At 46.2% G+C, this 26,522-nt stretch overlaps 1 protein-coding gene across 1 annotated transcript; it reads left to right on the top strand.

Annotated features, from left to right (window-relative positions):
* The first annotated feature begins 7 nt into the window (after positions 1-7).
* LOC135075995 (RNA polymerase-associated protein CTR9 homolog) lies at positions 8-26,053 on the top strand. The gene is made up of 20 exons (XM_063970441.1): positions 8-15; positions 535-598; positions 682-780; positions 890-1,126; positions 1,375-1,643; positions 1,763-1,958; positions 2,106-2,333; positions 2,547-2,753; positions 2,988-3,142; positions 3,553-3,723; positions 4,546-4,760; positions 6,821-6,978; positions 7,707-7,835; positions 8,341-8,603; positions 10,315-10,525; positions 20,880-21,082; positions 21,682-21,814; positions 22,512-22,681; positions 23,991-24,308; positions 24,645-26,053. Exons 1-20 carry the CDS (start codon positions 8-10, stop codon positions 24,826-24,828), a joined length of 3,618 nt encoding a protein of 1,205 aa, XP_063826511.1. The 3' UTR covers positions 24,829-26,053.
* The last annotated feature ends 469 nt before the right edge of the window (positions 26,054-26,522 follow it).

The raw sequence follows: 26,522 nt of genomic DNA, 5'->3' as shown, positions 1-26,522 counted from the left end.
CGCTGGAATGTCAATGTGACAGTTTGTTTTTTTTTATGAACATAACAAGGACATCAAATGATGATTTTTCCAAACAATTCAATACATTAATAATCGTACCGGCATCGTATTGCAGATAATCCCCATTTATTTAATAATTTGATTGAATCTTTCCTCCTTCTTTCGACAGTTCATCGGCATCGCTAGAGATGAAATTGAAAGAACGTAAAATACACTGCAAATTCAGAAGTGGCTGAAGATTAATCTTCAATTTTAAAAAATAATGACTTCTTTTCACTCGATACGAAAGATACGAGCACAATTGAATATATTCAATTGATATTATATAAGGGTTAACAGTTTTTTTTTTTTGGGATAAAAAAAAGTAAAATGTCATAAAGGAGTTTACTTTTCTCTATGTTCGACACTGACACTGACAGTGACACGAAATAAAAAGCGTCCTCTCTTTTGCATCGGTCGGTCGTGTTTCAGTTCATTTCGTGACCACTTGTAAAGTATTTTTGATTCAGTAAAGTGAGTGATTAAGTAATGTAGTAATAAGTGCAAAACAAAGCGCGTCAAGATGTCTCTTGAAATACCCTTGCGGAACTCTGATGAGGTGATTATTTTTTTCGTTTTCCCTCGGTCAAGTTGTCGCAGTGTCAGTGCTAGAAAATTACGTGGTATTTTATTTTCATCCAGGTTATCGAGCTCCATCCAGAACAGTTACCATCTGGAGATGAAGTCCTCAGTATTTTACAAAAGGAACGGGCGCAGTTGAATGTTTGGATAAACTTTGCTGTAAGTAACCTAGAAATTAGATGACATCTTTGAAACATTGTTTTCACTTTGATATTTCATTAAATTAAATACCACGATTCTTGATTTTGTCTTTTCTCAAATTATTTAGGTAGCCTACTACAAACAGAAGAAGATAGAAGATTTTCTCAAGATATTGGAAGCATCCCGAGTGGATGCTAATATTGACTACAGAGATGAGCGTGACCAGATGCGGGCTCTCGACATGTTGGCCGCGTACTACGTGCAGGAGGCCAACAAGGAGAAGTCGAAGGACAAAAAGAAAGAGTTGTTCACGAAAGCGACTCTATTGTACACCATGGCAGACAAAATCATCATGTATGACCAAGTAAGTTGAACATTTTTATATAAGCTGCGATTTTTAATCAAGCTAAGTTACAACTACAATTGAGTGAAACTGTTAAAAAGGTTTCAAATGGAAAATCAGTAAGAATGCTTTTATCGCTAAAATTAAATTCTTGTAAGAAATTTAACTTGTTGAATGCTTAGAAACTACTGGAAATCTCTAATAACAATATTTATATAGCTCAATTTATTTCTTTAACAATAGTTACTACTTTTTTTTTGTTTTCATAGAACCATCTTCTCGGAAGAGCTTACTTCTGTCTGCTTGAAGGGGATAAAATGGAGCAGGCAGATGCCCAGTTCAATTTCGTGCTCAATCAGTCCCCAAACAATGTCCCTTCATTGCTGGGCAAAGCTTGCATTGCCTTCAATCGTAAGGACTACAGAGGCGCCTTGGCGTTTTACAAAAAGGCTTTGCGGACAAACCCGGATAGTCCAGCAGCCTTACGTTTAGGCATGGGGCACTGTTTTATGAAGCTCAATAACCAAGAGAAAGCCAGGTTAGTAATGTGATTACAAAAACATTGCCTAAGTATATTCATACATTTTTATGTCTTTGAAACTTCATAAGACGAATGGTTGTAATCATTATGTAATCTAAACTTTTGCGTATTTTTAGAATGGCTTTCGAAAGAGCCTTGCAATTGGACCCACAGTGTGTGGGTGCCTTGGTCGGACTTTCCATCCTCAAACTGAACCTACAAGAGAGTGAATCAAACAAAATAGCAGTTATCATGTTGTCAAAAGCGTATGCCATTGATCCAAAAAACCCCATGGTTTTAAACCATTTGGCCAATCACTTCTTTTTCAAAAAGGTATGCATTTTTTTATCTCTTTATCACTTGCTATTTAATTTAGCACAATAGTATTCAAGATAACATTGTTGTAATTTTGTATATCCATTATTCATAGGTTTTTTGTCGAATTTCGATTATCTGATAACATTTAAAATTACCACACAGGATTACAGCAAGGTGCAACATTTGGCCCTGCATGCTTTCCACAACACGGAGAACGAAGCGATGCGTGCAGAAAGCTGTCACCACCTCGCGAGAGCGTTCCACGCGCAGGGAGACTGCGACCAAGCCTTCCAGTACTACTACCAAGCCACACAATTTGCACCGCCTAACTTTGTGCTCCCACATTATGGTCTCGGCCAGATGTATATTTATAGAGGAGACACAGAAAATGTAAGTAGCTATATTTAAAAGAAAAAAAGATTGTTTTGGTTTGATAGAGGGCCAGAATTATCCATGAAGGGAGTCCTCATTCACAGAACAACAACAACAAAATCTGTTCAGTCTTGCGACTGATTGCATGATGCGAATAAAAAGTACCTAATAATGAAATGTGAAAGTATATCATTAATATTTCATTTCTAACACCAAGTGATATTTCAACAGGCGGCCCAGTGTTTCGAGAAGGTGTTAAAAGCCCAGCCAGGAAACTACGAAACCATGAAGATCCTGGGGTCTCTGTACGCGAATTCGACGTCGCAATCCAAGCGCGACATCGCGCGGCAGCACCTCAAGAAAGTCACGGAACAGTTTCCTGACGATGTCGAGGCATGGATCGAGCTCGCGCAGATATTGGAGCAGAATGATTTGCAGGTCAGTTTGTCTAAAAATTTATCTGACAACACAAATAAGTGTGTGTGGTAATAGCTACAATGCGCAAAAAAATATATTTTGTAGCAAGAATAAATCGATAAATTACTGTGATCTTTAGGTGCTAAACAATAGTGTTAGTAAATACTTGAGTACTCAATTAATATACTTTAGCACAAAATTAATTCACCATTGAAAATTACCACAAAAAATTAAGTTATGTTCTTTTTTTTGTAGGGTTCTCTCAATGCATACAGTACAGCGATGAAAATCCTCAAAGAGAAAGTCAATGCTGACATCCCTGCGGAGATCTTAAACAACGTGGCAGCTCTCCACTATAGACTAGGAAACTTGAATGAAGCAAAAACTTATCTAGAAGAAGCTCTTGAAAGGTAAGATTTTTAATCTAGTTGGCTTAAGAGACATTGGATTTATTTGCCATATGCCTTCTTCTGAAAACGCCTTAAATTCGTAAAATACCTTTGTCAAAGCACCAACTCTCACCAAAACAATTATTTTTTAAATATCTACCGTACATACACAGTAAGCAAGTATGTAATGTATTTGTATATGGAATTTATACTTTTTTAATTTATTTTGATGTGTTTTTCCCAGTACTACTACTTATAGAATTGAATCTTGTTGCGATTGGATTTAATATACATATACCCATTATAAAAAATGGCCCAATCAGGAGGCTACATGCGACTCGATTGTCCTGCTAAACTAATTAACCTAGTATAAATAAATCATAGCTTCTGAAACCAAATCTTTAGATACTTAACCCTTAATAATCTTGCAGAGAAAAGGCAGACGCCGAGACACTAGACGCACAGTACTACAACTCGATAGCGGTGACCACGATGTACAACCTGGCGCGACTGAACGAGGCGCTGTGCAGTTACAACAAGGCTGAGAAACTGTACAAGGACATATTGAAGGAACATCCGAATTATATTGATTGTTATTTGAGGTAAGTGCTTTTGATTTAATATTCAGCTTAGTTTCCAAATTACACATTTAAGCAGTGGATTATTAAAATTAAAATACATGCAATTTTTTAACAACATTCAATGTAGAAGTGACTATTAATTTAACTGACTGATCGGACAACTAAACATAACCTAAATTCCAGGTGTGTAAAACCTAAGTGCGTTTAGTTTTAGTGCATCAAAAACGATTTCATCAATTTGCCACTTAGTCATTCCTCACTAGAAATCATGTGCAAAGTCATATTAGTTGTTTGTGACGAATTTTCTGCTTCTACTAAAGTGTGAAGTATAGATTTTTTGGAAAATCGAAAATAACCTAAATAGACCGTTGTTTTTACCTTCGACTTTTCAAGGAACTCCTTCTACTTGGGAGTTTGTAACGGCGGCACGGGCGCGAGGGAAAGACGGCATCCCTGTCTCATGTAGCGAAGCTAGTGCTGTGTTAACACCGTCATTGCTATCAGATACGGGACTATTCCCACCTCTCGTTCCCACCACTGCAACTCCTGTGTAGCCAAGATCTACAGCTTGACCGCCACAAAAACCCAACCAATCATTGCTAAAGCCTGGTCCTTGAGCACATAGAATCCCGTCCAATGAACCCAAGCTACCCATCCCTATCGCTCGCGCGTAATTATGTTGCTGTCGCGACTGTGCGACGGGCGCCCGCAGTGAGTATGCGAGCGCGACAGCAACATAATTACGCGCGAGCGATAAGGATGGGTAGATTGGGGTCATTGGACAAAATTCTACGTGCTCACAGACCAGGCTTTATCAGATACAAACTATTTTTTCTTTCCCAGGCTGGGCTGCATGGCCCGCGATAAGGGCCAGATCTACGAGGCCTCCGACTGGTTCAAAGAAGCCCTGAAGGTGAACACGGAGCACCCGGACACGTGGTCGCTGCTGGGCAACTTGCACCTGGCGCAGCAGGAGTGGGGCCCGGGCCAGAAGAAGTTCGAGCGCATCCTGCAGAACGCGCCCACCTCCAACGACGCCTACTCGCTTATTGCGCTCGGTTAGTTGGGTTTTGGCAAGCATTCTTCTTTACAGAAAACTCAACGTAGAACCACAGAATAATAATAAGTACTATGTACAGAAGTTTTACTTCGCGAAGGTATTTCAAAAAATGTATGCTCAATGTCATTAACAATATGGTGTAATTTAGCTTGTCTCTAGAGTCAAGCACCATTTTGTTGACAAACGTCAGTGATCGGCACTGCGCCGAAGCTATAGGGCTGACTTCGGTAAAATGATGTGACGTGAGGTGCCAAACTGCGGAAAATGGCGGAGGAAATACATGATTTAACATGAATTATCATGAATAATATTAACTACTTATTTACGGCAGTGTCTTGAGGCAACTTAAAAAACCGGCCAAGTGCGAGTCGGACTCGCGCACCGAGGGTTCCGTACCATTGATTTATGTAATTAAAATTATTCTTTTTTTTTCAGTTATTAGTATGAAAGATTACGCGGTAATAAGCGGTTTACGATTTACGAGGTATTAAAAAAAAACTACTTACTAGATCTCGTTCAAAACAATTTTCGTTGGTAGTTTTTACAGTAATGTACATCATATGTTTTTTTTAGATTTTTCATTTTCTTATTTTAGAAGTTAGAGGGGGGGGACCAACTTTTTTCCACTTTGAAAGCGTCTGTCACGCAAACTATTCGGTTTAGAAAAAAAATGTTTTAGAAACTTCGATATCATTTTTGAAGACCTATCCATATCTATAGATACCCCACACGTATGTGTTTGATGATAAAAAATTTTTTGAGTTTCAGTTCTAAGTATGGGGAGCCCCCAATATTTATTATTATTTTTTTATTTTTGCATCAAAATCTTAATGCGGTTCACCGAATACATCTACCTACCAAGTTTCAACAGTATAGCTCTTATAGTTTCGGAAAAAAATGGCTGTGACATACGGACGGACAGACAGACATGACGAATCTATAAGGGTTCCGTTTTTTGCCATTTGGCTACGGAACCCTAAAAAGTACATTCTGTGTTTTATTATTATTTAGGCAGTTAAATACTGCGCAATTTTTAGTACACCATTTTCTTTATTTTCTTCCATCATACACAAGAATACGCGGCCTTGTCGAATAGTATCCTGTAGGTGGGCCATCGTGCGTGTTTTGTTTTCGATGTAAACTCGCGGAGATGAACAGGCCTGGTAGAACGTCCACCCACAAAGTTCACCGATGACCTCATAAAGGTAACAGGAAGGCGCTAGATGCAGGCCGCTACCAACCGGGCGATGTGGAAATCATTGGAAGAGGCCTATGTTTAGCTGAGGACGTCCTGTGCTTGAAATGATGATGGTAATGATGAAGCATTCTGCTCTGCTAAAAGACTGCTGGACAGAGAGCTGCTTCAAGAATTTCTACATCAACAGCTCCTGTTCTACAGGGTGTTAGGTAAATGGGTATATGAGCCGACACTAGCCCATGTTAACATGGTCATATAAATGGTATGGTGAAGTCAGAAATTTGATATCATCATTTTATTTTTTTAAATTTTTATACAAAATAAATTTTAAAAAATCCAGTTTGTATGAAAATTAAAATAATTAAAATGAAGATATCAATTTTCTGACTTCACCATACCATTTATATGACCATGTTAACATGGGCTAGTGTCGGCTCATATACCCATTTACCTAACACCCTGTTTAAGATTTGCTATCATTGAGAGTGGCTTCATGTTCCATCAATATAAAGGGGATAAACAAAAACCGGTCGCATTGAGACCTGTGTTTCTCGTCGACCTCTATTCGTCCTGCCAGCTCAGTGCCACTCCCTCTGCCAATTAGTTGAGCGATTCTGTCAGCTAATATCGCTGTGGGCATGTGAAAGATTATTTGTTCGTTCGTTCGTTCGTTTCAGCCAAATGACGTCCACTGCTGGAGGAGGCCTTTGTCCAGCAGTGGACGTCATTTGGCTGAAAGATTATTTGTGCCAGATCAAAAACAAAACCGCGGCAGTTGCTAGCTATATTTTTTATATGTTCCATCCACCTGTGCACTTGCTTTCAGAACTTTTATAAACAAAAATATCTTCTTTACACAGGAAATGTATGGCTGCAAACCTTACACCAACCGTGCCGGGAAAAAGACAGGGAGAAGAGGCACCAGGAGCGAGCGTTAGCCATGTACATGCAAGTGCTCAAGAACGACCCCAAGAACATCTGGGCTGCTAACGGCATCGGCTGTGTGCTTGCGCATAAAGTGAGTAATAATAATCATAGATAAATTGAGATATTCTTCCTCTTTCTCACATTTCATTATGTATTTAAGACCCCTTAAACTACAGTACTTTTGTATGAGGAATCTGCCAATTCATAATCGGTGTAATGTGCGTACTTCCATACATGTTCATATTCATTAAAAGCCCAACTAAACTGTCGGCTGACAAAAGTGTGGTGTGTATAACAGGACTTCTAGACCTCCCGCTTCAGTCCCTTTGGTCATTTCACAGGAACTGATTTTGAAGGTAACAGCTAAATAGCTAATGAACACTAAGTCCACGTATGTCCGAGTTTTCTCCTTAGTTGAAGGCCTAAACTTACATTATAAAGTATTGACTCCTAGACCAGGGTTTCCCAATTTTTTTTTGCCAAGGAACCCTAATTGATTATACTTTTCCTAGCGGAAACCCCGTACTACTCCGCCCGCACGCCCTGCCCCTCCCTTGTGCGTAAGCAAGTCGGTGCGAGCGAACAACGTCGGTCACGAAACGTGGGATAATATTTTTTACGGAACCCTTGCGGTCTTTCCACGGAACCCCAGGGTTCCGCGGACCACCATTCGGGAACCGCTGTCCTAGACTATATCTTGCAAATATAACCCATGTATTTTCGAATGTCGTATATTTATTAATTTTATTTATTTGGTACATCAACTTAAAATCACAGTTACATCCATTGCATGTGAATAAACGTTATTACTTGTTGCAGGGTTGCGTGAACGAAGCTCGCGACATATTCGCGCAAGTCCGCGAGGCTACAGCCGATTTCCCGGACGTCTGGATGAATATCGCCCATATATACGTCGAACAGAAACAGTACATCAACGCTATACAGATGGTAAGATACTTTTTATATTCATAGCTTGATCATTATTTTATTTTTATTTTTTTTTATGCTAGACAAGGCAGGTATTTGACCGCAATCGTATTTTTTACGTATGGGCGCATTATGTCCAATTTGTAAATTATCCAACGCTCAAATTGTCCAATTAGCACAATTTCCAATTAGCAAATCGTCCAATTCGCAAATTGACCAATTCAAATAACTCTAGTAAGACCAATTCAAGTAATTCATAAGGTATTGATCTTCAATTACAAGTAGTCAAATGTGTACGAAACTGGTTAGTTACAAACTGCATGGAGGTATGGGCTTCTTACTTTTGATTATATGCAAATAAGATGCCTTAAGAAATTATCTCAGTCGGCCTTTGGGCCACGTTTGGGCCAAGCAGAAGTTAGGTGTTCTTTGAAAGATATAAAAAAATTAAGTAGATTTTTTTTCATTTGTAGCAAATAATAATCAAAGATAAATAATTAACATGTAAATCATTTTTTTCCCACAGTACGAGAACTGTATTCGCAAGTTCCGTATGCACCACGACGTGGAATGGTTAACATGGGTAGCGCGCGCTCACGGTCTAGCGGGCAGACCAGGCGCCGCACGCGCCGCGCTATTACGCGCTAGACGAGTAGCGCCGCACGACCACGCGCTATTGTACAATACTGCGCTAACGCTGAGAAGATTGGCGGCTCATGTGCTCAAGGATGAACGCTCTGAGCTCAATAGGGTTCTACGAGCCGTCCACGAGCTTCAAGTGTCACACGAGTGAGTATTACTTAGTTACTTTACGCTATTTGTGTATGATACTCGCCTATTGCGCGCTAAGCTATTAGCGCCGCATGACCATGCGCTATTGTACAATACCGCGCTAACTCTGAGAAGATTGGCTGCCCACGTGCTTAAAGACGGACGCTCGGAGCTCAATAGGGTTCTGCGAGCCGTCCACGAGCTTCAAGTATCACACGAGTGAGTATTATTTGACGTTATTGATATATGAGGCTTACTTATAACGCGCTAGACGAGTAGCGTCACACGACCATGCGCTATTATACAACATCGCGCTAACTCTGAGAAGATTGGCGGCTCATGTGCTTAAAGACGGACGCTCGGAGCTCAATAGGGTTCTGCGAGCCGTCCACGAGCTTCAAGTGTCACACGAGTGAGTATTATTTGACGCTATTGATCTATGATGCTTACCTATTGCGCGTTAGACGAGTAGCAGCGCATGACCACGCGCTATTGTACAATACCGCGCTAACGCTGAGAAGATTGGCTGCCCACGTGCTTAAAGACGAACGCTCGGAGCTTAATAGGGTTCTGCGAGCCGTCCACGAGCTTCAAGTGTCACACGAGTGAGTATTATTTGACGCTATTGATCTGTGATGCTTACCTATTACGCGCTAGACGAGTAGCGCCGCACGACCACGCGCTATTGTACAATACTGCGCTAACTCGTGAGATGATTTTCTGCCCACGTGCTTAAAGACGAACGCTCGGAGCTCATTAGGGTTCTGCGAGCCGTCCACGAGCTTCAAGTGTCACACGAGTGAGTATTATTTGACGCTATTGATCTGTAATTATTACCTGTTACGCGCTAGACGAGTAGCGCAGCATGACCATGCGCTATTGTATAATATCGCGCTAGCGCTGAGAAGAGCGCTTCAGCTAAAGAACAAAACAAGCGCGGGCGCTGGCGCTCGGTTCCGTATTGAAAATTAATATGAGTAGAACACGCGGGTGCATTTCCATGCATTAGGCCCGGTTTCCATCAAACCGGAGAGGAGCAGAGGAGTGTGTTGAATAATCTATCAGGTTTCATTATTTTCACTTTTGTCAAATTCTATAGAAATGCGGAACCCTTAAAAAAAGACAGCCGATTTGGCTCCGTTTCGCCTTAGTGGAAACCGGGCCTCAATAGGCAGATGCCCGTTGCGAGTACCCGCTCTGTGCGTTCACACGAGTTAGCAGAAGTCTTTAAAATAGACAGTTTGACACCATACCCCAATAATTCGAAACCACAACTTTTTTTAAAAGACCCTTCATTCTGGTCTTAAAAACTTAATGAATTTCAAATTACCTGTAAATTACGATTTTTGTTCGCATTGTAATTGAAAAAAATAGTAAGATTGAGTTGACAAATTAGTGACGCCACTTAATTGTAGTGCTAGACAGACTTTGACAGTTTTAAAAAATTACGTCAATGAGGGCTATCGTTTTAGCGCTCACCAGTTAGCGCCACTGTAGAGTAAGGTCCTGTCACTTGCTAGTAGCGAAGACAGTGGCACCAAATGATGAGCGCGAAAGTGGTAGGAGGACTATCGCATTTGCACTCATCAAGATGGCGCCACTGTAGAGTAAGGTCCTGTCAATCGCCAGGGGTGCCAACTGTTAAGTATAAAAACGATAGCCCTCATTGATTGGTGGTGTCAACATGTCTATTCCTTTCAATCAATTTCAAACTCCACCCAATCTCCAGGTACTTCCAACGCCTGGCCTCGGCCGAAGGCGGCGAGGGCGCGGAACGAGCGCGTTACGAGCCGGGCGCGGCGGCGGGCGAGGCGCGCACGTGCGCCGACCTGCTCTCGCAGGCGCAGTGGCACGTGGCGCGCGCGCGCCGCCAGCACGACGAGGAGCTCACGCTGCGCGACCGCCAGCGCGAGCAGAGGGAGGCCTTCCGCAGGCAACAGGTGATTAGGAACCTTAGATCTTTCATTGCAGCAATGTAATAGGCCTTCAGGAACTTGCAACTTGCTATTTGCCAAGGTCAAGTTCGTAGCCGACTCCCCACAGCAGCAGCAGACCGCGACGCACTATTAAGTTTACTAGCTCACGCTGCGCGATCGCCAGCGCGAGCAGCGCCATAGACAGCAGGCGATTAGAAACCCCACATCATTCTTATCATTGCAGCGAAGATAGATCTTCATAATTATGCAGATTGCTAGGTGACAAAACTAAGGTGTTTAAAGTGCAAGCGACTCGTAGCCGACTCCACACAGCAGCAGCAAACATCTCACCGTAACACACTACGCGTCTTTTACTAGTTCACGCTGCACGACCGCCAGCGCGAGCAGAGGGAAGCCTTCCGCAGGCAACAGGTGATTAGGAGCCTTAGATCGTTCATTACAGCATGACGACATTGAAGATTTGCAGCTTGTCAAGTTCATAGCCGACTCCACGCAGCAGCAGAAAGACGTGTTATTTTACTAGCTCGAGCCGCGCGACCGCCAGCGCGAGTAGTGGGAAGCCTTCTGCAGGCAGCAGGTGATTACAGACTTTAGATCTTTCATCGCAGGCGTCTTGCAACTTAACAGGTGCCAAGGTTAAATTCATAGCCGACTGACAGCAGCAGCAGACCGCGACTCACTATTAAGTTACTAGCTCGAGCCGCGCGACCGCCAGCGCGGCCTTCCGCCGCCAGGGCCGTCTTTAACCTACTAGGGGCCCTGGGCACTTAAAGATCAAGGGGGGCCAATCATCATGGAGAAAGGTCTTTTGAGTAGACAGGGGCCACGTGCCCAAAGTGCCCAGTGGGAAAGGGGCCTTCCGCAGGCAACAGGTACTCACGACGCCTAGCCTCCGCGGAACGTGCACGTTACGAGCCGGGCGCGGCGGCGGGCGAGGCGCGCACGTGCGCCGACCTGCTCTCGCAGGCGCAGTGGCACGTGGCGCGCGCGCGCCGCCAGCACGACGAGGAGCTCACGCTGCGCGACCGCCAGCGCGAGCAGAGGGAGGCCTTCCGCAGGCAGCAGGTGATTAGGAACCTTAGGTCTTTCATTGCAGCGTGTAGACTTTCAGGACATGCAACTTGATTGGTGCCAAGGACTAGGCGCAGCAGTAACAGACATCGTATCGCAACACACTACGCGTTGTTTACTAGTTCACGCTGCGCGACCGCCAGCGCGAGCAGAGAGAGGCCTTCCGCAGGCAACAGGTGATTAGGAGCCTTAGATCGTTCATTACAGCATGACGACATTGTGAATTTGTAGCTTGCCAGGTGCCAAGGACAAGTTCATAGCCGACTCCACGCAGCAGCGGCAGAAGACGTGTTATTTTACTAGCTCGAGCCGCGCAACCGCCAGCGCGTAGGCAGCAGGTGACTACAGACTTTAGATCTTTCATTGCAGGGGTCTTGCAACTTAACAGGTGCCAAGGTTAAATTCGTAGCCGACTGACAGCAGCAGCAGACCGCGACTTACTATTAAGTTACTAGCCCACGCTGCGCGATCGCCAGCGCGAGCAGCGCCATAGACAGCAGGCGATTAGAAACCCCACATCATTCTTATCATTGCAGTGAAAATAGATCTTCATAATTATGCAGATTGCTAGGTGACAAGACTAAATGCTAGCGCTAGTGACTCGTAGCAGACTCCACACAGCAGCAGCAAACATATCGCCGCAACACACTACGCGTTGTTTACTAGTTCACGCTGCGCGACCGTCAGCGCGAGCAGAGGGAAGCCTTCCGCAGGCAACAGGTGATTAGGAACCTTAGATCGTTCATTACAGCATGACGACATTGAAGATTTGCAGCTTGTCAAGTTCCAATGACAAGTTCATAGCCAACTCCACGCAGCAGCAGCAGAAGACGTGTTATTTTACTAGCTCGAGCCGCGCGACCGCCAGCGCCTGCAGAGGGAGGCCTTCCGTAGGCAGCAGGTACTTACAGAACTTTGATCTATTATTACAATGTGAATATAAGACTTGCAACTTAATAGGTGCCAAGGTCTAGACGCAACAGTAACAGACATCGTATCGCAACACACTACGCGCTGTTTACTAGTTCACGCTGCGCGACCGCCAGCGCGAGCAGAGGGAGGCCTTCCGCAGGCAGCAGGTGATGATAAACCTTAGATCTATTATTGCAGCGTGTAGACTTTCAGGACATGCAACTTGATTGGTGCCAAGGACATGACGCAACAGCAGCAGACATCGTGTCGCCGCGACGCACTATAAGTTTACTAGCTCACGCTGCGCGACCGCCAGCGCGAGCAGAGGGAAGCCTTCCGCAGGCAGCAGGTGATTAGGAACCTTAGATCGTTCATTACAGCATGATGACATTGAAGATTTGCAGCTTGTCAAGTTCATAGCCGACTCCACGCAGCAGCGGCAGAAGACGTGTTATTTTACTAGCTCGAGCCGCGCGACCGCCAGCGCGAGTGGGAAGCCTTCCGTAGGCAGCAGGTACTTACAAAACTGATATATTATTACAATGTGCCTTCAAGACTTGTAATTTACCAGGTGCCAAGGGCAAGCTCGCTGGCGACTCCATGCAGCTTCGGGAAGCCTTCGGCAGGCAGCAGGTGATTAGGAACCTTCGATCTTTCATTGCAGGCGTCTTGCAACTTAACAGGTGCCAAGGTTAAATTCGTAGCCGACTCACAGCAGCAGCAGACCGCGACGCACTATTAAGTTACTAGCTCACGCTGCGCGACCGCCAGCGCGAGCAGAGGGAAGCCTTCCGCAGGCAACAGGTGATTAGGAGCCTTAGATCGTTCATTACAGCATGACGACATTGAAGATTTGCAGCTTGTCAAGTTCATAGCCGACTCCACGCAGCAGCAACAGAAGACGTGTTATATTACTAGCTCGAGTCGCGCGAACGTCAGCGCGAGCAGCGCGAGACCTTCCAATGACAGCAGGTGAATACAGACTTTAGATCTTTCATTGCAGGGGTCTTGCAACTTAACAGGTGCCAAGGTTAAATTCGTAGCCGACTCACAGCAGCAGCAGACCGCGACGCACTATTAATTTTACTAGCTCACGCTGCGCGATCAGAGGGAGGCCTTCCGCCAGGGCCGTCTTTAACCTACTAGGGGCCCTGGACACTTAAGGATCAAGGGGGGCCCATATCATGGAGAAAGGTCTTTTGAGTAGACAGGGGCCCCCTTGGTCGCGGGGCCCTGCGCACGTGCCCAAAGTGCCCAGTGGGAAAGGGGCCTGTCCGCAGGCAGCAGGTACTCACGACGCCTCGCCTCGGCGGAACGAGCGCGTTACGAGCCGGGCGCGGCGGCGGGCGAGGCGCGCACGTGCGCCGACCTGCTCTCGCAGGCGCAGTGGCACGTGGCGCGCGCGCGCCGCCAGCACGACGAGGAGCTCACGCTGCGCGACCGCCAGCGCGAGCAGAGGGAGGCCTTCCGCAGGCAGCAGGTGATTAGGAACCTTAGATCTTTCATTGCAGCGTGAATATGCCTTCAGGTGGTGCCAAAGCTAAGATGTTAAAAGTACAACTTCGTAGCTGACTCCACTATGCAGCAGCAGATGATGTATGGCCGCGACACACTTTTCTCTGACAGCGCGAGGCCTTCCGCAGGCAACAGGTGATGATGAACCTTAGATCTTTCATTGCAGCGTGTAATAGGCCTTCAGGAACTTGCAACTTGCCATTTGCCAAGGTCAAGTTCATAGCCGACTCCACGCAGCAGCAGCAGAAGACGTGTTATTTTACTAGCTCGAGTCGCGCGACCGCCAGCGCGAGCAGCGGGAAGCCTTCCGTAGGCAGCAGGCGATTACAGACCTTAGATCTTTCATTGCAGGCGTCTTGCAACTTAACAGGTGCCAAGGTTAAATTCGTAGCCGACTCACAGCAGCAGCAGACCGCGACGCACTATTAAGTTTACTAGCTCACGCTGCGCGATCGCCAGCGCGAGCAGCGCCATAGACAGCAGGCGATTAGAAACCCCACATCATTCTTATCATTGCAGCGAAGATAGATCTTCATAATTATGCAGATTGCTAGGTGACAAGACTAAATGCTAGCGCTAGTGACTCGTAGCAGACTCCACACAGCAGCAGCAAACATCTCGCCGCAACACACTACGCGTTGTTTACTAGTTAGTAGCGAGCGCGTTACGAGCCGGGCGCGGCGGCGGGCGAGGCGCGCACGTGCGCCGACCTGCTCTCGCAGGCGCAGTGGCACGTGGCGCGCGCGCGCCGCCAGCACGACGAGGAGCTCACGCTGCGCGACCGCCAGCGCGAGCAGAGGGAGGCCTTCCGCAGGCAGCAGGTGATTAGGAACCTTAGATCTATTATTGCAGCGTGTAGACAACTTGATTGGTGCCAAGAACATGACGCAACAGCAGCAGACATCGTGTCACCGCGACGCACTAAAGCCTGGTCCGTGAGCACGTACAATTTTGTCCAATGACCTCAAGCTACCCATCCTTATCGCTCGCGCGTAATTATGTTGCTGTCGCGCTCGCACACTCACTGCGCTACGGGCGGCGCCTGTCGCACAGTCGCGACAGCAATATAATTACACGCGAGCGATAAGGATGGGTAGCTTGGGGTCATTGGACAAAATTCTACGTGCTCACGGACCAGGCTTTATAAGTTTACTAGCTCACGCTGCGCGACCGCCAGCGCGAGCAGAGGGAAGCCTTCCGCAGGCAACAGGTGATTAGGAACCTTAGATCGTTCATTACAGCATGACGACATTGAAGATTTGCAGCTTGTCAAGTTCATAGCCGACTCCACGCAGCAGCGGCAGAAGACGTGTTATTTTACTAGCTCGAGCCGCGCGACCGCCAGCGCGAGCAACGGGAGGCCTTCCGTAGGCAGTAGGTGACTACAGACCTTAGATCTTTCATTGCAAGCGTCTTGCAACTTAACAGGTGCCAAGGTTAAATTCATAGCCGACTGACAGCAGCAGCAGACCGCGACGCACTATTAAGTTTACTAGCTCACGCTGCGCGACCGCCAGCGCGATTAGAGGGAAGCCTTCCGCCGCCAGGGTCGTCTTTAACCTACTAGGGGCCCTGGGCACTTAAGGATCAAGGAGGGCCCATATCATGGAGAAAGGTCTTTTGAGTAGACAGGGGCCCTCTTGGTCGCCCTGGGCACGTGCCCAAAGTGCCCAGTGGGGAAGAGGGGCCTGTCCGCAGGCAACAGGTACTCACGACGCCTCGCCTCCGCGGAGCGAGCGCGTTACGAGCCGGGCGCGGCGGCGGGCGAGGCGCGCACGTGCGCCGACCTGCTCTCGCAGGCGCAGTGGCACGTGGCGCGCGCGCGCCGCCAGCACGACGAGGAGCTCACGCTGCGCGACCGCCAGCGCGAGCAGAGGGAAGCCTTCCGCAGGCAGCAGGTGATGATAAACCTTAGATCTTTAATGGCAGGTGATGCCAAAGCTAAGATGTTAAAAGTACAACTTCGTAGCTGACTCCACTATGCAGGAGCAGATGATGTATGGCCGCGACACACTTTTCTCTGACAGTGCGAGGCCTTTCGCAGGCAACAGGTGCTTTGAAAACCTTAGATCTTTCATTGCAGCGTGTAATAAGCCTTCAGGAACTTGCAACTTGCCATTTGCCAAGGTCAAGTTCGTAGCCGACTCCCCACAGCAGCAGCAGACCGCGACGCACTATTAAGTTTACTAGCTCACGCTGCGCGATCAGAGGGAGGCCTTCCGCCGCCAGGGCCGTCTTTAACCTACTAGGGGCTCTGGGCTCTTAAGGATCAAGGAGGGCCTATATCATCATGGAGAAAGGTCTTTTGAGTAGACAGGGGCCCCCTTGGTCGCGGGGCCCTGGGCACGTGCCCAAAGTGCCCAGTGGGAAAGAGGGGCCTTCCGTAGGCAGCAGGTACTCACGACGCCTAGCCACCGCGGAACGAGCGCGTTACGAGCCGGGCGCGGCGGCGGGCGAGGCGCGCACGTGCGCCGACCTGCTCTCGCAGGCGCAGTGGCACGTGGCGCGCGCGCGCCGCCAGCACGACGAGGAGCTCACGCTGCGCGACCGCCAGCGCGAGCAGAGGGAGGCCTTCCGCAGGCAACAGGTGATGATAAACCTTAGATCTTTAATGGCAACATGAATATGCCTTCAGGTGGTGCCAAAGCTAAGATGTTAAAAGTACAACTTCGTAGCTGACTCCACTATGCAGCAGCAGATGATGTATGGCCGCGACACACTTTTCTCTGACAGCGCGAGGCCTTCCGCAGGCAACAGGTGCTTAGAAAACCTTAGATCTTTCATTGCAGCGTGTAATAAGCCTTCAGGAACTTGCAACTTGCCATTTGCCAAGGTCAAGTTCGTAGCCGACTCCCCACAGCAGCAGCAGACCGCGACGCACTATTAAGTTTACTAGCTCACGCTGCGCGACCGCCAGCGCGAGCAGCGCCATAGACAACAGGCGATTAGAAACCCCACATCATTCTTATCATTGCGGCGAAGATAAATCTTCATAATTATGCAGATTGCTAGGTGACAAGACTAAATGCTAGCGCTAGTGACTCGTAGCCGACTCCACACAGCAGCAGCAAACATCTCGCCGCAACACACTACGCGTTGTTTACTAGTTAGTAACGAGCGCGTTACGAGCCGGGCGCGGCGGCGGGCGAGGCGCGCACGTGCGCCGACCTGCTCTCGCAGGCGCAGTGGCACGTGGCGCGCGCGCGCCGCCAGCACGACGAGGAGCTCACGCTGCGCGACCGCCAGCGCGAGCAGAGGGAAGCCTTCCGTAGACAACAGGTGATTAGGAACCTTAGATCTATTATTGCAGCGTGTAGACAACTTGATCGGTGCCAAGAACATGACGCAACAGCAACAGACATCGTGTCGCCGCGACGCACTTATAAAGTTTATTAGCTCACGCTGCGCGACCGCCAGCGCGAGCAGAGGGAGGCCTTCCGCAGGCAACAGGTGATAACAATACCCTACATCATTGCTATTTCAGTGAGAATAGACCTTCGGGATGTGCAGATTGCTAGGTGACAAGACTAAGTGCTAGTGACTCGTAGCCGACAAACATCTCGCCGCAACACACTACGCGTTGTTTAGTTCACGCTGCGCGACCGCCAGCGCGAGCAGAGGGAAGCCTTCCGTAGGCAACAGGTGATTAGGAGCCTTAGATCGTTCATTACAGCATTACGACATTGAAGATTTGCAGCTTGTCAAGTTCCAATGACAAGTTCATAGCCGACTCCACGCAGCAGCAGCAGATGACGTGTTATTTTACTAGCTCACGCTGCGCGACCGCCAGCGCCAGCAGAGGGAAGCCTTCCGCAGGCAACAGGTGATGATAAACCTTAGATCTTTAATGGCAGGTGATGCCAAAGCTAAGATGTTAAATGTACAACTTCGTAGCTGACTCCACTATGCAGCAGCAGATGATGTATGGCCGCGACACACTTTTCTCTAACAGCGCGAGGCCTTTCGCAGGCAACAGGTGCTTTGAAAACCTTAGATCTTTCATTGCAGCGTGTAATAGGCCTTCAGGAACTTGCAACTTGCCATTTGCCAAGGTCAAGTTCATAGCCGACTCCACGCAGCAGCAGCAGAAGACGTGTTATTTTACTAGCTCGAGCCGCGCGACCGCCAGCGCGAGCAGCGCCATAGACAGCAGGCGATTAGAAACCCCACATCATTCTTATCATTGCAGCGAAGATAGATTTTCATAATTATGCAGATTGCTAGGTGACAAGACTAAATGCTAGCGCTAGTGACTCGTAGCAGACTCCACACAGCAGCAGCAAACATCTCGCCGCAACACACTACGCTATGTTTACTAGTTCACGCTGCGCGACCGCCAGCGCGAGCAGAGGGAGGCCTTCCGCAGGCAACAGGTGATGATAAACCTTAGATCTATTATTGCAGCGTGTAGACTTTCAGGACATGCAACTTGATTGGTGCCAAGGACATGACGCAACAGCAGCAGACATCGTGTCGCCGCGACGCACTATAAGTTTACTAGCTCACGCTGCGCGACCGCCAGCGCGAGCAGAGGGAAGCCTTCCGCAGGCAGCAGGTGATAACAATACCCTACGTCATTGCTATTTCAGTGAGAATAGACCTTCGGGATATGCAGATTGCTAGGTGACAAAACTAAGATGTTTAAAGTGCAAGCGACTCCACACATCAGCAGCAAACATCTCGCCGCAACACACTACGCGTTGTTTACTAGTTCACGCTGCGCGACCGCCAGCGCGAGCAGAGGGAGGCCTTCCGCAGGCAGCAGGTGATTAGGAACCTTAGATCTTTCATTGCAGCGTGTAGACTTTCAGGACATGCAACTTGATTGGTGCCAAGGACTAGACGCAACAGTAACAGACATCGTGTCGCCGCAATACACTACACATTGTTTATTAGCTCACGCTGCGCGATCGCCAGCGCGAGCAGCGCCATAGACAGCAGGCGATTAGAAACCCCACATCATTCTTATCATTGCAGCGAAGATAAATCTTCATAATTATGCAGATTGCTAGGTGACAAGACTAAATGCTAGCGCTAGTGACTCGTAGCAGACTCCACACAGCAGCAGCAAACATCTCGTCGCAATACACTACGCGTTGTTTAGTTCACGCTGCGCGACCGCCAGCGCGAGCAGAGGGAAGCCTTCCGTAGGCAGCAGGTGATTAGGAACCTTAGATCGTTCATTACAGCATGACGACATTGAAGATTTGCAGCTTACCAGGTGCCAAGGACAAGTTTATAGCCGACTCCACGCAGCAGCAGCAGAAGACGTGTTATTTTACTAGCTCGAGCCGCACGACCGCCAGCGCGAGCAGCGGGAAGCCTTCCGTAGGCAGCAGGTGACTACAGACCTTAGATCTTTCATTGCAGGCGTCTTGCAGCTTAACAGGTGCTAAGGTTAAATTCGTAGCCGACTCACAGCAGCAGCAGACCGCGACGCACTATTAAGTTTACTAGCTCACGCTGCGCGACCGCCAGCGCGATTAGAGGGAGGCCTTCCGCCGCCAAGGCCGTCTTTAACCTACTAGGGGCCCTGGGCTCTTAAGGATCAAGGCAACTTAATAGGTGCCAAGGACTAGGCGCAGCAGTAACAGACATCGTATCGCAACACACTACGCGCTGTTTACTAGTTCACGCTGCGCGACCGCCAGCGCGAGCAGAGGGAAGCCTTCCGAAGGCAGCAGGTGATGATAAACCTTAGATCTTTAATGGCAGGTGATGCCAAAGCTAAGATGTTAAAAGTACAACTTCGTAGCTGACTCCACTATGCAGCAGCAGATGATGTATGGCCGCGACACACTTTTCTCTGACAGCGAGAGGCCTTCCGCAGGCAACAGGTGCTTAGAAAACCTTAGATCTTTCATTGCAGCGTGTAATAGGCCTTCAGGAACTTGCAACTTGCCATTTGCGAAGGTCAAGTTCATAGCCAACTCCACGCAGCAGCAGCAGCAAAAGACGTGTTATTTTACTAGCTCGAACCGCGCGAACGTCAGCGTGAGCAGAGGGAAGCCTTCCGTAGGCAACAGGTACTTACAGAACTCTGATATATTATTACAATGTGCTTTCAAGACTTTTATCAAGTAATTTACCAGGTGCCAAGGGCAAGCTCGCTGGCGACTCCACGCAACTGCGGGAAGCCTTCTGCAGGCAGCAGGTGATTAGGAACCTTCGATCTTTCATTGCAGGCGTCTTGCAACTTAATAGGTGCCAAGGTTAAATTCATAGCCGACTCCCCACAGCAGCAGCAGACCGCGACGTACTATTAAGTTTACTAGCTCACGCTGCGCGATCGCCAGCGCGAGCAGCGGTAGACCTTCCATCGACAGCAGGCGATTAGAAACCCCACATCATTCTTATCATTGCAGCGAAGATAGATCTTGGAGATAATTATGCAGATTGCTAGGTGACTCGTAGTTGACTCCATACAGCAGTAAACATCTCGCCGCAACACACTACGCGTTGTTTACTGAGCAGCAGAGTGCTTTTTGTTACCGGTACCGCCGCCGTCAGAAGGTGATTAGAGAACCTTAGATCTTTCATTTCAGCGTGTATAGGCCTTCAGGACTTACAACTTATCAGGTGCCAAGGACTAGATGCAGCAAACGCACTAAAGTTTACTAGCTCACGCTACGTGACGGCCAGCGCGAGCTAGTAATTTTAATATCTAGCACTTTTTATCGTCGCTTCAAATGGTCATCTTGAAAAGTCAAACCTAATGCTTACTGTAGCACTGAACTTATTTATGTCCAGCTTTTTCTTCCAAGATAGTGGTTTCACCGTCTGTCCTCTAGAATCTAAGCTCGTCATTACTTTATTCAATGTCATACATTTCCTTTACTAATCATACTTCAAATCACAGGAAGAAGAACGCAAACGCCGCGAGGAGGAACAAGCCAAGAGCACCGTGGAGATGCTTCAGAAACGTCAAGAATACAAAGAGAAGACCAAGAACGCGCTACTATTCGCCGACATGCCGCCTGAAGGCAAGCCTAAAGGACGCCGCCGCCGCGACGAATATGTCTCCGACTCCGGCAGTGCCAGTCCCGGACCAAGGGAAGAAGGGTGAGTGACGTCACATCACATGACATAAGACCTCCAGACTGTCTATAACTAGCAGCCGCCCGCGACACGTACGCGTGTATCCCGTTTTACCCCTTTAGGAGTTGAATTTTGCAAAATCCCGTCTTAGTGAGCACCTTCGTTCTAAAAAGAACCCCCACGCAAAATTTGAGACTAGCACTGAGATTCCGTGATGAGTGAGTCAGTCAATCAGTGACCTTTCGCTTCCAATCCTTCCTTCGGTAATAAAATTCCAAATCACCCCGCATAAAAATAGCCTTGTCGCACTATAACCGTCATTCCTTCATTTCAAGTTCCAACCACAGTAGTAATGACATTGTTTGAATAAATGTCATGAGATAGTGTCTGGTCCCCGCTATAGAAGTGATTTTTCGATGGGACGAGATCGCACATCGGCTTATTTTTCAGCTATACCGCGGCGCACACGCATACAGCGCTAAAACATCGCTGAGATATCTCATTCAATCTATTTATGTTCAGCTATTCTGTCGCCAAGAATGAAGCAAGTATGTTACTTGCTTGAGATCGATATAGATCTCTGGATCAATTTAAATATCACTTAATCAAAACACTTGTTTCAGCCGCGAACCCAAACAGAAAGGCCGGAAGAAGCGCGAGGGCGGCGAAGCGCGCAAGAAAGGCACCAAGAAACGCCGCGAGCGCGCCGGCTCAGGCAGCGACAGCGACCCGCCTCGTAAGCGCGGACGCAAGAAGGTAAGCGATCTATACCATACCAAATCTACGGGAAAATCGCGTTTTGTCAGGTCAATGAGGGCTATCGTTTTTATACTTAACAGTTGGCACCCCTGGCGATTGACAGAACCTTACTCTACAGTGGCGCCATCTTGATGAGTGCAAATGCGATAGTCCTCCTACCACTTTAGCGCTCACAAGTTGGCGCCACTGTCTTCGCTACTAGCAAGTGACAGGACCTTACTCTACAGTGGCGCTAACTGGTGAGCGGTAAAACGATAGCCCTCATTGACTGGTTTTGTCAATTTATTACCTTTTCTTGTCTAGTCCAAGTTGCACCACTTAACTTTAAACGTAACTATAACGATAACCGGTGTGTTTTTGTTTAGTTTGACAGATTTTTGACGTTTGTTATAGTTGAAGGAAGATGGTGCAACTCAGCCTAATAAGTAATAAGTTAGCCAGAAAGTGGCGTTATAATTCCTCTTAACACTGCCTTTACTCCGGCTAAAAATCCATAGGAAAGTCACGTCTTGATTGCTCAAAAAGTATGGAAATTTAATGGCAGTTCAAGTACTTCTAATCGTATTATTAGATGCGATGACCAATGAAATCACTGATGATAGTACATTTGTGACCTGTGAATCTATTTTTCTCTATTTCAGTGCCACCTTTTCATTCCATGCATTTTTTCACTTATATTCAATTAATTTTTCAGGGCGAAAAAGGCATCGGCCGCCGCGAAAAGGCGAAAGCGGCTGACGAGAAGCTCAGCGCGAAACAACGTGCGAAAATCGTCTCCAAGGAGACCATATCTACCTCGGAGTCCGAAGAATCCGACGCGGGCCGTAAATCGCGCAGCCGAAGCCGTAGTCGTAGCCGCAGCCCGCCGGCTAACAAAGGCCGTAAGAGGATCATGTCGGCGTCTGACAGTGACAGGTATGTGAGATTAGTGTTCGTCTTTTGTTAATGAAACAAAACACCACGATTGTGTCATAAGAGACCATATCTACCTCGGAATCCGAAGAATCTGACGCGGGTCGTAAATCGCGCAGCCGTAGCCGCAGCCCGCCGGCTAACAAAGGCCGTAAGAGGATCATGTCGGCGTCTGACAGTGACAGGTATTGTATATTTACAGAGACAAACAAACTAACGCCCGTATCAGGAGTTTACATCGAAAACAAAACACGCACGATGGCCCCCTACAGGATTACTATTTGACAAGGCCTCACATACGAGCGAGCTTTGACTCACGCACGCGTATTCTTGTGTATGATGGAAGAAAATAAAGAAGATGGTGTACTAAATCCTGTGCAGTATTTAACTGCCTAAATAATAATAAAAACACAGAATGTACTTTTTTAAGTTGCCTCAAGACACTTAGAGGTAGATAAGTAGTTAATATTATTCATGATAATTCATGCTAAATCATGTATTTCCTCCGCTATTTTCTGCAGTTTGGCACCTCACGTCACATCATTTTACCGAAGAAGTCAGCCCTATAGCTTCGGCGCAGTGCCGATCACTGACGTTTGTCAACAAAATGGTGCTTGACTCTTGAGACAAGCTAAATTACACCATATTGTTAATGACACTGAGCATACATTTTTTTAAATACCTTCGCGAAGTAAAACTTCTGTACGTAGTACTTATTATTATTCTGTGCCCGTATTCACATACAAAATTATGAGGTCTCACAGTGCGCACGAATCAATCGCAGAGATCTATTTTATTCATTCTATTCGATTTGCTGCTTTACTTAAGCAAGCATCGTTTGTTAATACGGGCGTAAAGTCTTCGTCTTCTAAAGTCTTTTGTCACTGGAAGCAACGCGCCAATATCGTGTTTTAGGAGACAAAATACACGTGCGAGTTGAAAGAGTCGTGTGATAGTGAATTCTCCTCTGCAATTATTTAAAATTGTAATACCCATTCTTTTTATTTTTAAAGATTATTAGCAATTTGTACTGCCCAAATTACTAATAGTCCCGTTAGCCCCTCGTGGTAAGCTAAATAAGCTTGTGTTACGAGTGGGCTCACCACAATAGTCGAGCGGCAGTGGGATTCGAACCCGCGTTCCTCGGATCTCGAGTCGGCCACTCCGACCCGTTCGGCTATCGTGGCTATGTGTATGTAACAGTTATGCATTGTTAAATAGCAAGTAAAACGTTTTTCAATTTTATTTATCTTTTTTTCAGGTCCAGATCTCGGTCAAAGAGCAGATCTAAATCCAAATCTCGCAGTCGATCGAGATCCAAGAGTCGTTCAAGATCTAAAAGTCGGTCGCGTTCTAAGAGCCGATCACGTTCCAAGAGCCGCTCCAGATCTAAGAGCCGCTCCCGGTCGAAAAGCCGATCCAGGTCGAAAAGCCGATCCAGGTCGAAGAGCCGCTCAAGGTCGAAGAGCCGTTCCAGATCTAAGAGCCGCTCGAGGTCGAAGAGCCGTTCCAGGTCAAAGAGCCGTTCTAGGTCGAAGAGTCGGTCGAGTTCGAAGAGCCGTTCGAGGTCGCGATCCAGGTAAATAAAATAATTACAATCTTAGATCTAACATAATCAAAACATGTGGGAGTGTGAAACGGGACACACGAGAGTGAGTGAAAGGCAATGAATGAGTGAGTAAGAAAGGTGATTTTGGACAAGACAGAACAGAACACGATTGTATTAAGACGGAGCGAGGACTTTCCTTTTTTTGTGGTTTTATCCCGGAAAAATACAGAGAAATATTACTGATTTTCAATTCCTACTTACATCACATTTTTATCTAAGTTGGTATTAACGATTTGCTGACAAATACCATCCATTAGTATCTCATTATTGGTATTATCAACTTATGTTGTATATTCTCTTCCACAGGTCCAAAAGCAAGTCCCGCTCGCGGTCGCGGTCGAAGAGCAAGTCTCGTTCGCGTTCGCGGTCGAAGAGCGGCTCGCGGTCTCGTTCGGGCTCGCGCTCGCGATCACGTTCGGGTTCGCGCCACTCGCGACCCGACACGCCCGTATCGAGAAAGTCTGTCTCGGCCAGCGAAGACGAGGCGTAAGCCAAATAACACCTTATCTCGCCACCACAATGATAAAAATCCCGTGATTGAAGTGACCCGTAGAAATTGGGAGAATTTAAGGCAAATGATATCTTGGCACCACAAGGATATAATTCGTGGTCCGTACAATTTGCAAGAAAAACCACGTTAGTGGTATGTAAATATTTTCCATTACCTGTGCGGTATGCAGTCTTTTATTTGAAAGTGATTTTGTTCTTTTTGTGTTACACTTAAACTTGGTCTGGAGCTTATTTTGTTAAGGGTCTGAGATTAAGCGCAGAGTTGAGTAGCTGTCAAGTGAATTAGGATTCGTGTCAATATTCATGATATAATAACGCATTCGCTAACTTACGCGTAACTTTAACCTCGTACTGAGACAATAGTATTAATTTCTTTCTTGTATTTTTGATTCTAATTTAATCCCTTTTCTTATTGTTACGTGTACCGTCAAATAATTTGTCTACCTCTAATGTCAGTTCCAACTGTTCTTGCAGCCATACTTATCTTACTTGTGTACTTGAATTTTGCACTTTATGCTTACAGTATTAGGATCTAATTTTCTAGATGCTACTCGACTGCTCTAAGTCTTAACCCTTAGGTTAGTAGGACTTGTACACATCTTTATTTATAGAAAATAAACCAATCAAACGCCATTCTTAGACAATAATTATGAACTTTATAAATATCGCTTGTACAGTCGACTGCACGTCAGACTTTACATGTTTGTTGCAAAACAGCACTTTTAACAATGTCATAAGATACCACAATGATTAGCTTGACGTGCTCCGTACTCCAATTATCAATTAACATGGCCGCTCCAATAATATAGATATCGGAATATCTAATAAATAATTTTTATATCACATTTTGTAACATTTGTATCGACATTTAGTATACAAGTAACTCTGATTGACTCTTTAAAATTCTGACTCACTTCACTTCCATTTTACTCGACTTCCATATAATTATCAGTATATTTATTGTACAAGATCACTTATTACTATGAATTTGATTATCTCAGTCAGTATCCATGATAGAAAAGTATTAAAAACTACAAAGTGTACAAGATTGGAACATGTTTCGACTTCATTTCGGCTTTTACCATTCTCACTCTGTACTCTAAGCATTTGTTTTATATCTTTATTTGGACTGACTACCTGTACCTATTATGAAAAAATTAAAAAAAATAGAAAAAATAACATTTTGTTTTCATTTCCATAGACTACAGGGTGGAAACGATAAGTGATCTCACTCGATTATTTCTAAACTATACAAGATATCCAAAAACTGGTTACTGATCCTGAAAGTGCTTTACGAGTTCTATCCAACGGTACCAAAAATAGGTTACAAAATAAACTGGATCTATCCGAAAATTCAATGTTTCCAGCTTCCATACATTTAGTAAAACCACATAATATTAAAAAGTATACAAGATATTCAAAAGCTGGTTACTGATCTTGAAAGTGCTTCACGAGCTCTATCCAATGATACCAATAATAGGTTACAAAATAAACTGGATCTATCCGAAAATTCAATGTTTCCAGTTTCCATACATTTAGTACTGCCATAGTCATGGCACTCGTGTTTTGATAATATTATAGCAGGTTAAGCCTAAAATCAATGTTTTCCATGAATAATTTTAAATAAAGATGCACAACAAGTTCTCTTTAAGAGTTTATTATTTAATAAAAAAA

Source organism: Ostrinia nubilalis, chromosome 11, assembly GCF_963855985.1.
Source record: "Ostrinia nubilalis chromosome 11, ilOstNubi1.1, whole genome shotgun sequence".
Lineage (NCBI taxonomy): Eukaryota > Metazoa > Arthropoda > Insecta > Lepidoptera > Crambidae > Ostrinia > Ostrinia nubilalis.
The sequence above is the reverse complement of the archived record's forward strand: the minus strand, read 5'-3'. Positions and strand labels throughout refer to the sequence as shown.

Coding starts and splice junctions, on each gene's coding strand:
- LOC135075995 (XM_063970441.1), top strand. Junction 2,334..2,546: donor ATAGAGGAGACACAGAAAAT/GTAAGTAGCTAT, acceptor ATATTTCAACAG/GCGGCCCAGTGTTTCGAGAA. Junction 3,143..3,552: donor CTAGAAGAAGCTCTTGAAAG/GTAAGATTTTTA, acceptor ATAATCTTGCAG/AGAAAAGGCAGACGCCGAGA.